This window comes from Myotis brandtii, unplaced genomic scaffold, assembly GCF_000412655.1.
Source record: "Myotis brandtii unplaced genomic scaffold, ASM41265v1 scaffold131, whole genome shotgun sequence".
NCBI lineage: Eukaryota > Metazoa > Chordata > Mammalia > Chiroptera > Vespertilionidae > Myotis > Myotis brandtii.
Window position 1 is genome coordinate 3,812,185 of NW_005354632.1, and position 13,148 is coordinate 3,825,332.

The 13,148-nt window shown below is 47.2% G+C and overlaps 1 protein-coding gene across 1 annotated transcript in view; it reads right to left on the reverse strand.

The window, feature by feature from the left end:
• LOC102261423 (acidic mammalian chitinase) overlaps positions 1-13,148 on the reverse strand; it is a 17,881-nt gene continuing 4,733 nt past the window's right edge. The window contains exons 2-11 of the mRNA XM_014534614.1: positions 5,592-5,621; positions 4,159-4,360; positions 3,604-3,660; positions 3,341-3,506; positions 2,917-3,041; positions 2,618-2,741; positions 1,781-1,966; positions 1,201-1,320; positions 947-1,088; positions 1-303 (exon numbers count right to left, since the gene is read on the reverse strand). Of these exons, the coding sequence (XP_014390100.1) occupies positions 44-303; positions 947-1,088; positions 1,201-1,320; positions 1,781-1,966; positions 2,618-2,741; positions 2,917-3,041; positions 3,341-3,506; positions 3,604-3,660; positions 4,159-4,360; positions 5,592-5,621 (1,412 nt within the window). The 3' untranslated portion in view covers positions 1-43. The remainder of the gene's footprint in view (positions 304-946; positions 1,089-1,200; positions 1,321-1,780; positions 1,967-2,617; positions 2,742-2,916; positions 3,042-3,340; positions 3,507-3,603; positions 3,661-4,158; positions 4,361-5,591; positions 5,622-13,148) is intronic.

Below are 13,148 nucleotides of genomic sequence, written 5' to 3' on the forward strand. Positions count from 1 at the left end.
AATTTCTGAGCTGGAATGAGGGACGTGGTGTCTGGCAAAGACATCACCAGTTGCAGCAGGAGCAGGAGGCATCAAAGACCAGGCCGGACTGGCAGTGCTGAATGAAGGTATGTCCGTTCACACAGTTGTAGAAGGCGTTTTTGTCAGTGGGATCGGGGTACAGGCCACTGGCCCTGTTGGCACAGAATCCACTGCCACCGGGGCTGCTTCCCGAGCTGCCACTGCCGCTGCCGCTGCCACTGCCTCCACCTGTACTGGGAGCCTCGGTGATGGGAGCAATGGGCTGGGCTGGGGCTTTGCAACCTACAAGAAAGAAACCAGATCCTGAGCCCCCCTGCTTTCTGTTAGTGTGTCTGATGCGTGAGAACTAATATCCTGGATTTTCTTCTTAGCTCCTCCTTCCATGTCTGTGCATATTTCAGTCTCCTGATCTGGTATGCCTGCCCTCCCCTCTCCTCTTTGCTTATCAACGAACTCCCTCTTCATCCTTCAAAGCATAATTTGTCTTTTTTTCCTCCTTCCTAGTTCCCCCTGATGCATTGAGACCTTAATGACATAAAGTCACAAGGAAGTTTCTTATCCCTTTTCTGGGATTTCACCATAGAATATCCTCTGTGTTGTTATCTAGCTTTGTAATCTCATCAATAGTATCTCTCCCATTAGATTGTAAGCTTCTATAGAGTAGAGGTTGTGACTTATGTATTCAGGATCCTCTGTCATACCTACTTAGTGCTAATACCTAATAGATGCTAAAATCTTGCTTGTGAAATGAATTATGGATAAAGGAATGGTGAAGAACCCTGTTTGTTCTCCCCACCATTATTCACATTACCAAATATGAATAGAGCAATAGTCATCAAATCCCTTGGACCATGACTCCTTGACTTTCAAGAAGGCTTTGAAATGTCTCTCAAGTTTGAGGCTTAGGGTCTCAACTCCAACTCACTTCCACTCTGCAGGCCCAGGGCGTCCTTCAGGCTGGTGGTCAGGGGGAATTTGCCCTGGTTGCAGAAAGTGCCCGTGAAGTCATCCAGATCGATGGCCCAGACCATGGCGCCTCCAAAGTTGTTCTTCTTCAGCCAGTCAGCCTGTGGTAATTACAGAGAAATCCAATGAAGTGCAGACATCAAGGCCAGCCTGGGGCTCCAGGGCTACAGATGGGAACAAAGAGGCAACAACAATCCATAGAACACAGTCCACCTTGATTTTGAAGCTCTTGGTGTTGTCATAGCCAAGCCACTCATTGCCTTTGTAAGCATAGGGGACATCCTGAGCAGCCTCCCACACTTCAGTGGCGCCATTCTTCAGGAAGGGACAGATCTAAGAGGAGGTAAGGGAGAGGTCAAGAGGTGGACAAAGTGTCCATGTAGCAGGAGTAAAGGGCATGGGGGATGGAAATAGAGAAGGGATGCATGAAGCTACTTGAAAAGGAAGGCCTAGAGCTCTATCAGCAAATTTCTTACTTCATTTCTCATTTGATCCTTTGTCACATGTGGGTCATTTATTTTCAATGTGGGAGAAGCTCTTAAATCAAAGAATGCCTTGGCAGGCAGTGAGCAGTGTCTGTTCACTGATGTAATCTCGCTGATGGTATCTCTTTTTCCTACTCTCTCTGTATTTGGAATCCAGCCTAACGTGCCACATGAGTGCTCATCTTGCCGCCCGTAATGAGCCAACTACTTGTTAAGTGAGCCAAGACGTGTTGGACTTTTATATTGTTAAACCCCTGGCCTAGAGAAAGCCACCTTTCTCTGTCTCTCTCAGATTGCCGGGAGCGTACCTCATAGTAGGCCCAGAACCCAGACTGCCTGGTGTAGGGCCCAGCAGGGCCAGGGCCAGTGATCGGAGCCCCGATCCCATGGTTGGAGGGGTTGCTCAGGATGTAGGTGTGTCCATAGGTTGGGAATCCAACGATGAGCTTCTCAGCTGGGGCCCCGTTGTCCTTCCAGTAGTTCATGATGTAATCCTGCAATGGCAGCAGGTTAGAGAGAGGCCCCACCAGGCTGATGGCCTCGTAATTAGTTATTAGCCCAGTGTTTGTGTATGGTTGTGCCTGCTGCTTGACAAAGTGTTTTAGAGCATCACTGATGTACCTCTACTGAAGTGGTTTGTCCTAATCTCAACTAACTTCTTTTAATGACATGCCAATATGAAAGCTTTAGGTAAACTTTTCCCATTCAAACCATGAGTGAAGGGCTAAGTTATTTTTTCTCATGATTTTCCTGGTATGATCTGTTGGTGAATGGCTGAAATTCTGCATGGCATACATGTGCAAAGATTGGAATAGTAGAAATTAGACAAGGCAACCGGGGAATGGGAAGACAGGAAAGATCAGAGAAGCATTTTGTAATTTATTGTAATATGAGTAGTAGTGCCTCATTTTCTTTTATTAAAGAAGCACTTGTTATTAATCTTCTTTCCTATCTGATAAAATTGGCAGTTTGGTGTTAATTAGTTGGTGATTTTTTTTTTTGTAAATGGGAACTAGTTAATTAATTATAGCAACTTGATTTCCCATTTGAGAACCTGACTAAATTTATGATGCCTTTTGTCCCCGAATCCCCATGTGATTTAGGACACGTCTCTGGTCTGTATATATGTCTGTGTAGGGACTCACCACATTGAGGTAGGCGTTGCTGCCAGTGTCGGTTGGGTATTTGTAGAGGGGGCTGTTCTCTCCAGTGTAGCCCTCCCAGGAGCCATGGAGGTCATAGGTCATGACATGGATGAAGTCCAGGTACCTGCAGTCCAGGTAAAGCAGGTAAAACCATCTCTGATGGTCATCTCCCACACCTCTGCAGGCAAAGATACCCCTCCCAAAGCCTCCTCAACAAGGTCCCTGAACAGCAAGACAGACTAAGGATGAGCGTCTCTTACACGAGTGACACAGAGGAGCTGGGGACAAGTGTCACTCACTGGGACAGCTGGGGGATCTCATAGCCAGCCTGGATGTTGGAGATGCCACCAGCGACTGCGGCAGTGACCATCAGCCTGGGCTTGTTGACCTGCTTGGCCTCCTGCTCAAAAGCTTCACGCATTTCCTGTGCAAGAGTAGGAGAACGTCTATGAACGTGAACTCTAAGTTGACGTTCATGACTATTCTTTGAATTAAATTGAATCAATCGTCCATCTTTCCTCCTTCAGCATTCTCACGGCACTAGGCATCCAGGTCCTTCCTCTCCCACTGAGGTTGCAGGGAGCTGGGTTCTCTACAGCCTCAGTGATCTTGCACATGAAATGGGTTGTGTGCTCTCCAGAAACTAATACCAAATGATATCGAATGCAAACTGGAATTTAAAAATGAAATTTGAATTTAAAAATGACATGGAACACAGCTCACCTGCACCAGGACAGTGAAGAGGTGCTTGTCCTGAGGCGGGCTCCCCCGCGAGCCAGGATACTCCCAGTCAAAGTCCAGCCCGTCAAAGTCATACTGGCGCAGGAATCTGATGACCGAGGCGATGAAAGTCTGGCGGTTCTCAGGAGTGGACACCATGGCAGTGAAACTACGGGAGACCCCAAGGGGGCAGGGTGAGGGCTTGCCTCTGTGGTCCCGACACCTTGTCATAACATCGGTGTAGGGTGTCATCTTGCCAAACTTACGGGGCAGTCCCAAAGTTCCAGCCGCCAATGGCCAGGAGTGTTTTCAGTTGACTGTTTCTGAAGGGAAAGAAGCAAAGAGTGTGTCAGAACAAATGGAAAGAAAGAGAAATCATTTCAACATCACCTGATTTCATGATTGCTAAGCCAGGAGAAGTCTCACGCCAACTCTCATACTGGTCTCTTCATTCTCATCCATTCCTCCTCAACTGTGGGAGCGCTGGCTTTAGATGGTGGACATGGTGTGCTCATGAGTGCCAGCTTCAGGTTGCTTCCAAGTAGAAGGTTGTTCCCACCTGAGTCCATAGCACTTGGACTTTACTAAACTTCCCTGGGCAACTGAGCTAGACTTCAGTGGATGACCCCCTCCTGAGAGCCAGCCATTGCCCTTAAGTGAGAGTCACCCCTGTCGTGGAAATTGTCAGAAAGCTGGGAGTTTATCTGTGTGCTGCTTGTTGGCCTGTTTGGAATTTCAGCCTGGAGGCTACTGTGGAAGGTTTCATCCAAACTATTCTCAAAGGTTAAAAGATTTTAAACTTCAGTCCTTTCATCGCTTACTTGTTTTTCAGGCCATTGAAAGCCTGGTAGAGGGTCACGTCATTCCATTCGATGGTGGTGATCTCGTTGTTGCGCATTCCGGCGAAGGCGTAGATCAGGTGAGTGCAGAGGCAGGGGTCGATGTCATCGGGCTTGAAGCGCCCCAGGCCTGGCCGGTACTGGGCCCAGTTGGTGAAGTAGCAAGTCAGGTGATAGGCAGAACCTGTTCCCCAGAGCAAGAGGTGAGAAACAATGAGAGAGCAAGCTCCCTGGGGGTGACACCATCTCTGATTGCCTGAGAAACCACAGACTTCCAAATGAATTGGGAGGGGAGAGATGTGCCTGAGATTCCTGTGTATTGTGGCCAACCCATAATTAGCAGGCAATTTAGGGCTGAAGATATCTGTCAGAGGTAGCTCTGTCCCTCAAGAGAGAATTAAAGACCCTTAGAAATCAGTGCCCTTTGCTGAGATAAAACCTTAAAGCAGTAAACTCTGATTTAAATTTATCCTAGTCCAGTGGTTCTCAACCTTGGCTGCACATTAGAATCACCTGGGAATCTTTTTAAAATCCTGATTTCTGGGCCTCATCCTCCGGAAATTCTGTTTCTTTGTTATGGGGTGGGGCCACAACATTAGTAACAAAGAAACAGAATTTCCGGAGGATGAGGCCCAGAAATCAGGATTTTAAAAAGATTCCCAGGTGATTCTAATGTGCAGCCAAGGTTGAGAACCACTGTCCTAGTCCCTTCAGCATGCTAATTAATACTAGCAATCACTAATGCTCACTTAGCATTTATTTACCAAACACTGCTCTCAATAATTTATTTAAATTCATTCAATAATCATCACCAAAATCCTATGAAGTAGGTGCTACTATTCTTCCCATTTTACTCATTTGGAAACTACAACCCAGATAGGATGATGGTATAAGTCTGTGTAGCATGTGTAGCTGTCTCCCTGAGTAATAACTTCACTCAGAAGGAAGCAAACCATCCCCTCACAGTCAAGAGTTCTGGCTCCAGGTTTAGATTCTGCCCTGACCTCCTGGACAAGTCATATGATAAGTCATTCTCTGCCTTAGTTTACTGGGCTGCGAGATGGGTGTAATGCCTTTTCCTCCTCTCAGCAAATAGTTGTTTTATAGACTCACTGAGATGACAGACTTGAAAATGCTTTAACAGAGCAGACAGCACCATGAAGATGCCTGGTCGTGTTATTTTTTATTAACATTTATGTGTGAGTGGTCACACATATTGACTAGACAATATTAGCGTTGGGGTTTTAGGCCAATGATCCCAATCCTTAACTTGGTTAAGGAATTTCGAACTCCCTAAAAAATTTAATTAATAGTCTTTGTTTTATGTAGAAGGACTGAGGGCCATGCTGAGTTTCCAAATGATGAAGAAACGGAAAGGGAACAATATGGGGGTCCCTGCCAAGAAGCATACATACCTATCTCAGCTGTCAGCACAAGGAGCAGACCTTAAAGCAACAGAGAGAACAATGAGCTGGAGGGATGCGTCTGCGGACACAGCAGCCTTTCCACACAGTGCTTCATGCACAGTAGCATGTTCCCTACGCTTCACTCTTCGAGTCCTTTTAACACCTCTGTACCCTCCAACCTACTGAGGCCGATAAAGTCCTAAGGTTTCTCCTAGAAGCCCACTCCCCTCTACTCCCGCTCACAGGACCACTAAAGGGCCATGAGCCTTGAGGCTTGGGGAAGGGAGGGGCCCGCAGAGCAGTGGGAGACCTATCACCAGGGAAGGAACCGTGTCCCTGTGCTTTCCCCAAAGCGATCATCTCTGGCGATTGGGTTGAGTTCAAAGGTTTTAAAGGGGCAGAAAAGCAGGAGGGAGAGAGTGGCTCAAGGACACAGAGTGGCGGTGGTTGCTTACCAGTGAGGAGGGTGAGCTTGGCCATCTTGCCTCAGTGGTAGAAACTCCCTTGTTCAACCTGCCTCTTATACCCCACCTCCTGTGACTTATCAGTTTCTCATTTGTCGTAATTGCCTCCAAAGTCAATGTTGGTATTGGTAGTGCTCAAAAACCTCAAACCCATTTAAGAACCCATTATTGACAGGGAAACCATATTATCTTGATTTCACTGTACAAGAAGAAAGGATTGGGCTCAAGCCCAGACACCATACTAATAAGCTCCATTGCGGAATAGCTTACATAATTCAAAATGGTTTTGTACAATGGGCTACACTCTCTGTGTGGATAGCGCTAAGTGGCTATTTCACCCTCATCTATTGGTAGCAAATGGTTTCCACGGTCCTTTCCAGAAACAGGTTAACATGCTCTCACTCTATCTCTTTCCCCTGATGCTAGAATATCTAACAGCCTTTAAAAAAATAGAATAAATGTCCAGATACTCAAATTTCCTATGTACAGTTTTCTAGAATTTATTTGCCTGAAGACTAGTCTGCACTCTGAAGATGTTCCTTCCTTGTTTCCCTTTTCACAACTGTTATTCTCCTCCAAAGAGGAGAAGAAACAGAATTTGAAATGTGAGTCAAGAAGGAGTGTAGATTTAGCTCTTTCTCTCCAATGAGGCAGCAAATCGACAGATGCAGATCTTTGTGAGACCCTCATGGGCAAGATCATCGCCCTTGAGGTTGAACCCAGTGACACCATTGAGAATGTTAAAGCCCAATTTCAAGACAAGGAGGGCACCCTGCCCAGCCAGCAGCATCTGATTCTTGTGAGTAAACAGCTAGAGGATGGCCACACTCAGACTTTACCATCCAGAAAAAATTCACCCTGAACCTGGTGCTTTGCCTGCCAAGTGGCATTAGTGAGCCTTCCCTCCTCCAGCTCAAACAGAAATGCAACTTCCACAAAATGATCTGCCCCAAGCGTTTCCCTTGCCTGCACTTCTGGGCCGTTAAATGTTACAAACCACCACCAACATCCACCCTAAAAAGAAGGTCAAATACATGCCCTCCAGCCCTGCAGGGTGGCCTCCTGCATAAGCCCCATGGGTGTGAGGTCTCAGTAAAAGTTCCCTTTAGTTAGTTGACTAGAGTAGTAAAAAAAGAAAAAAAAGTAGGTTTAAACCCAAATATACCAGTAATTACATTAAATGTAAATGGACTAAACATTCTAGGTTGTCAATATATCTTCTTGTTTAAAAAATGCTTAAGTATATATAGGACTTAACATATGGGAAATCAGGCAGGATGTATTTTTTTAAAAAGCATTCTTCCAGTAAAATGTGAGTCACAAATTGGAAGGAAGAAAGGGAGGAGGCACAATTCCTGTCTTCTATAACCTGCTAGTCAATACTGCACTTAGAGTAAATACCAGGGGAATGCACCTGTTTCAAGCTATTTATTAATGTTCATTCACTTATTTAATCATGACCTACATTGTGTCAGGTACCATGTGAGTGCTGGACTGTTTGAGTAAACAAGACACAGGGCTCACTATCACTGCTGCAGGCAGATAATGAAAGAGGAAATTATGACCTGTTGAATTAAGTGCTATAGGACAAGTTAGTCCAGAGTAACTGTTAGAACCAACTAAAAAGGAGTCCAGCTGGATGAGTGGGCAGCTATGCATCTGGATTTAAAGATTCCAAAGAAATGGGCAGAGGTAGGTGGAGAGAATCAAGAAGATGTTTTTGGAGAAGATTGCTTTTAGAATATCCAGCCTGGCCTGGGAGTGAGAGGTAGTCTCATGGCGTGGTTGCACCAAAGGACAGCCCAGGGTGTGGGAAAGGTCACAGACACCAGAACCACACTGCCAGCTTTCCAATCCATCTGGATTTAAGGATTCCAAAGAAATGGGCAGAGGTAGGTGGAGAGAATCAAGAAGATGTTTTTGGAGAAGATTGCTTTTAGAATATCCAGCCTGGCCTGGGAGTGAGAGGTAGTCTCATGGCGTGGTTGCACCAAAGGACAGCCCAGGGTGTGGGAAAGGTCACAGACACCAGAACCACACTGCCAGCTTTCCAATGCATTTCCAAGGTGCAGGACTCTAGGCCATTTCTCAGCCTCTCTGTGCCATGTTCCTGAAAGTGGGCATCATCACCGTGACTACCTAGGGCAGTGGTTCTCAACCTTCTGGCCCTTTAAATACAGTTCCTCATGTTGTGACCCAACCATAAAATTATTTCCGTTGCTACTTCATAACTGCAATGTTGCTACTGTTATGAATCGTCATGTAAATATCTGATATGCAGGATGGTCTTAGGTGACCCCTGTGAAAGGGTCGTTCGACCGCCAAAGGGGTCGTGACCCACAGGTTGAGAACCCCTGACCTAGAGGGTCTTATAAAGATTCAGCGAGTGGATGTTTCTATGGGGACTGCCCATCAAGTACCCTTTATAAGTGTTGGCTTCATAAATAAAGCAGCAGGAAGGGACTTGGAGTGAGGATTGGGGGAATACCAAGAGTGACTTCCTTCCCACAGAGCCAGGGCAATGCGATAAGGAGCCATTCGGGTGTGTAGACTCTTAAGATGAAGACAGCAATCCAGACACATACAAAGGCTGAAGTGCAAGGGACCACAGGGACCACAGGGAGGCCTGGGGAACCATGAGTCAGAAATGCTTTTGTGGCTGTGAAATATGTGCTAAAGATGTCAAATCCATGAGAAATTAAGCTCAAGTTCTCGTTTTGTAGTTAGCTTACAGAATGGCTGAGTCAGCACTTGGTGCAAATCTGGGGACGTCTTTGCTGCCGACTTATGAGGACATTCAGTACATAATGGGACATCTGGTCAACAATTCTGAGTCCCTTCACTTAATTCACCATCCAAACCCAGACACACATGAGAGTGAAAGGGGCATCAGAATTGTGTAATTTTTTAAATGTGTATTTGTAATTGGTATTTTTGTTACACAAATGAACTTAACTAATAGTTCTATTAAAACTATTTTCAAATATATGCTTCTAAATAACAAAAGTATAAAACCGCATAGTAATTCAAAATTTTAAATTCTGAATAATTATTCTTGCTATATATTCACGAACTTCAGCTCCTTGGCAATATTTCTGACATTTTTCTAAAGACTGGAGCTTAGCCCTAGAGTTGGGAGATGAGTAGATTTGATGAAGTAAGACTTCCTAAAGGGGGTGATGCAATAAACTAAGTATCCTGAGTCCGGCCACTCTTTGGGATCTTTCTGCAAGATCTTTGGAGGCATATTTATGGAAAAGAACAAGAACTTGACCTCTTTCGCCACCCCCCAGCCTCCCATTCCCCCTCCCCTCCTGCCTCAGGGGTGTGTGTGTGTGTGTGTGTGTGTGTGTGTGTGTGTGTCCCACAGAAAGGTCCCAGGCAGAGCCCCTCCTTCTCTCCCACCACCAACCTCTGCAGAGCTCTGGGAACAAAAAGGTGGGGCCTCTCTTACAACCGGACAGTAATCGTGCAGACTTAGAAATAAAGATAGACAACTGGGCATTCTGAGGCAACACTTTCATTTAATCATCCTTCTGTCCTGCAGTTCCCAATGGGCCCAACAGGTGGGTGGCTTAAGGCCAGTTACAGCAAGAGCAACTGGTGTCGAAGACCAGGCCTGTCTGACAAGCCTCCTCGTAGGTGTGCCCACCCACGCAGTTGTAGAAGGCTTGCTTGCTGGTGGGGCTGGGGTAGAGACCGTTGGACTTCCCAGCACAGAATCCACGATTGCCAACAGGAGCCGCAGTGACGAGGGGGGCCAAGGTGGTGCCCAGAGTAGAGGTGGGCACTCTGCAATCTGAAGAGAGTAAGAAAGGGTTCTGCAGTGGACGCCTTTCCCAGGGTGAGTGTGTGTCTGAAGGGTCATGGGGGTTCCTCTCGGCCAAGGGCACATTCTACCTGAATCAGTGGTTAAGCACTCTGGGCTGAACCCGATGCCCAAGTTCATAGACCAGCTCTGCCATGAGCTATGTGACCATCAGCAAGTCACTATCTTCCCTGAGCCTCAATTGATAGAATTCAAATGATAGAATTTTAACTACCTCTTAGAATTATTATGTAAAGCAATTTCCAATGTGCTTGGTATGTAACATGGAAAGTGCTATACAATTATGAATTTTTATTTTATTTTTAAGGGGAAAAGTAATGTTTGTTTCTCACTTTTATCACCTAAATGCTTCCCCAAATACTAGCAAATGTTCAAGTAGACAATATAGTAGTGTTAACTGTATGCTCTATTCTATATAGGTCCCTAGGACTTTATTCATCTTGTGTAATTGAAACTTGTGCCCTTCGACCAATATCTCCCTTTCCTCCCTATTTGTTTGTTTTTATTATTTTTTGAAATATATTTTTATTGATTTCAGAGAGGAAGGGAGAGGGAGAGAGAGAGATAGAAACATCAACGACGAGAGACAGTCATTGATGGGCTGCCTCTTGCATGCCCCATACTGGGAATTGAGCCCACAACCTGGGCATATGCCCTGACTGGGAATTGAACCATGACCTCTAGGTTCATAGGTTGATGCTCAACCACTGAGCCATGCCAGCCAGGCAGTTTTTATTTTTAAACAGACGAATCACACGCCTATCTCTAGGAGTGCCTGTGAGGATAACATGAACCTAAAGAACCAGCAGGCCTGGCACGAAGTAAAGGTCCCACAGTTAGTACTAGCTGCCTCCAGGCTTCCTGGGCCTCCTGCTCTCTGGACTGGCCATGGCACTTGGGGCGGGGACAGAATTGTGTGTTGAGACCAACTGTAACTCCACTTCTCACCTGGGGGCAGGTGCAAGCCAGACCCCTTCAGATTTCTCCTTCTCTCATCTCTTTCCTCATCCATCTCCTAACTTCTTAATCTGTCCCTCGTTTTGTCCTCACTACTCCATAAGATTCACAAAGGCTGGAGCTGGGCAGGTGGACCAGGGAATGAGGTGTCTGTGGTCCCTGCCCTACCCAGGCTCCAGGATGTCCAGGATGTCCCCCTAGCAGCTCTACAGAGGAAGACCCTCAGGAACGGTGGCAGGTCCTTTCTCATGAGGACTATCAGCCATGACTGAACCTAGAAGGCCACCTGGGTCTCTCTCTGGGTCCCAAATGCCAGGTGTATATGAAAATGCGAGAACAGGTGGGAGATGCTCCGGGCAGTCTCTTTCCTTCCTCCTCAGTCGTGTTGGGTGTGTTATCTCATGGCAGGTAGGTGGCGTGCCACTACTTACTGGGAGTGGAGACACTGAGAGCAGATTTGAGGGCATTCATGAGAGGGTATTTGCCTTGTCCACAGAAAGTGCCCGTGAAGTCGTCCAAGTCAATGGCCCAGACCATGGCCCCTCCAAAGCCGTTCTGCAGCAGCCACTCGGCCTGTGGGAGACAATCAGGGGGACTGTAGGGTGTCCTTGCACAAGAGTGTCTCCAGCAGCATGGGGGGAGGTGGGGGGACAGTCTAGTCATGAGAGGGTGGCAGGGGAGAGTGACTTTCCTGCAGTGACTTTGAGGGACTCACAGACATATTTGTGTACAAGGAAAGATTTTAGGGCTACCAAGTCAGGGAGAATGAATCTGGGGCCCAAAAGCCCTTTCCTCCTGCCTTCTGTAATCACCAACCCCGTTCTGAGAAGGCTATCTGAGCGGGAGCTTGGGTGGATTGTAGTGTCATAAGAGATAGAGGGCCCTTCACACAGCAAGTATCTAGGCAAAAAGATAGGGCTCCAGACAGGGAAGTATAAGGTCAGTAAACAATAACCATCAAGACCTGAGCATCTAAAAGGCAATGGGCAGCCCTAACCAGTTTGGCTCAGTGGATAGAGCATTAGCCTATGGACTGAAGGGTCCCAGGTTCGATTCTGGTCAAGGGCACATTGCCCAGGTTGTGGGCTCAATCCCCAGTAGGGGGTGTGCAGGAGGTAGCTGATCAATGATTCTCTCTCATCATTGATGTTTCTATCTCTCGCTCCTTCTCCCTTCCTCTCTGAAATCAATAAAAATATATAAATAAAATAAAATAAAATAAAATAAAATAAAGGGCAGTGGGCAGATGCCTAACAGCCCAGATGATCTCTTGCTTCCTGATTTTGGTTGCGCCTGGATGGATTTGCTGTAAGCAGGAGAGGAGCAAAGGAGAGGAAGAACTCCGGTCGACACCGTTCCTTGGAGTTGGGAAGAATGCCTGCCTTGGAGAACTGGATCAGGACAGAGCAGTGCAGGGCAGGGACCAAAAGGGAGTCTCCCGGAGTCGGGGGAATGAGAATGTGCAGGGACCGAGTGCAGGAAGGCAGCCAACTGCAAGTGCACAGGAGCAGAGGGGCTGCTCCAACTGCTGGGCTCTGCAGCTGGGCCACTAGCTCACCTTGAGACCCTGCCTGGCCTCTCCTACGCGTCTCCTGGGGTTGTAATTCAAATGCACCTGGCGGACAGGTTCCCTACCTTCTCCAAATAGGCAGAAGGAAGGGTGCAGAGGGCTTTACCTTGAGGGCGAAGCTCTTGGGGTTGCCATACCCAATCCACTGGTTCCCCTTGTAGGCATAGGGCACCTCCTGGGGGGCGTTCCACACCTCCGTGGCTCCTTTCAGGAAGGAGCAGACCTGGGGCCGGTGCAGGAGGAGCCGTCAGGACTCAGATGGTCCTTACTCTGCTCAGCCCCCTCTCCCTCCTCCCTCCCTTTCTTTTCTGGGATGTCCTCCCCACTCCACCCCTCTTTGCTGGAAATGAGAGCACAAGGCTCCAGTTTCATCCCAGCTCCACTGCTTTGCTTCCCATCCAGTGCCCAGCGGAGCGAGCCCTGGCTGGAGAGAGGAGACAGGAGTTCCTGTCCAGTGTCTGTCAGTACGACAACGGGCAGGGCAGCTTCTTTGTGCCTCGTGCCCCAGTTTCCCTTTGAAACAGATGTACCTGTTCCTCTTATTTGAAAGTGTTTTTGCCTTAAACAAGCCGACAAGGGGATGTTAGAGCATAAGGGTTAGGGCCTGGAGCTCAACGAGTTAAGCTTGGATCCTAGCTCTGCCACTTCCTGGTTCTGTGACCTTGAGCAAATTTCTTAACCCCTCTGTGCACCAGTGTCCCCTCTTGCATAAGAGGATAAAATCAACACCTCGTTGTTTGTTGTGA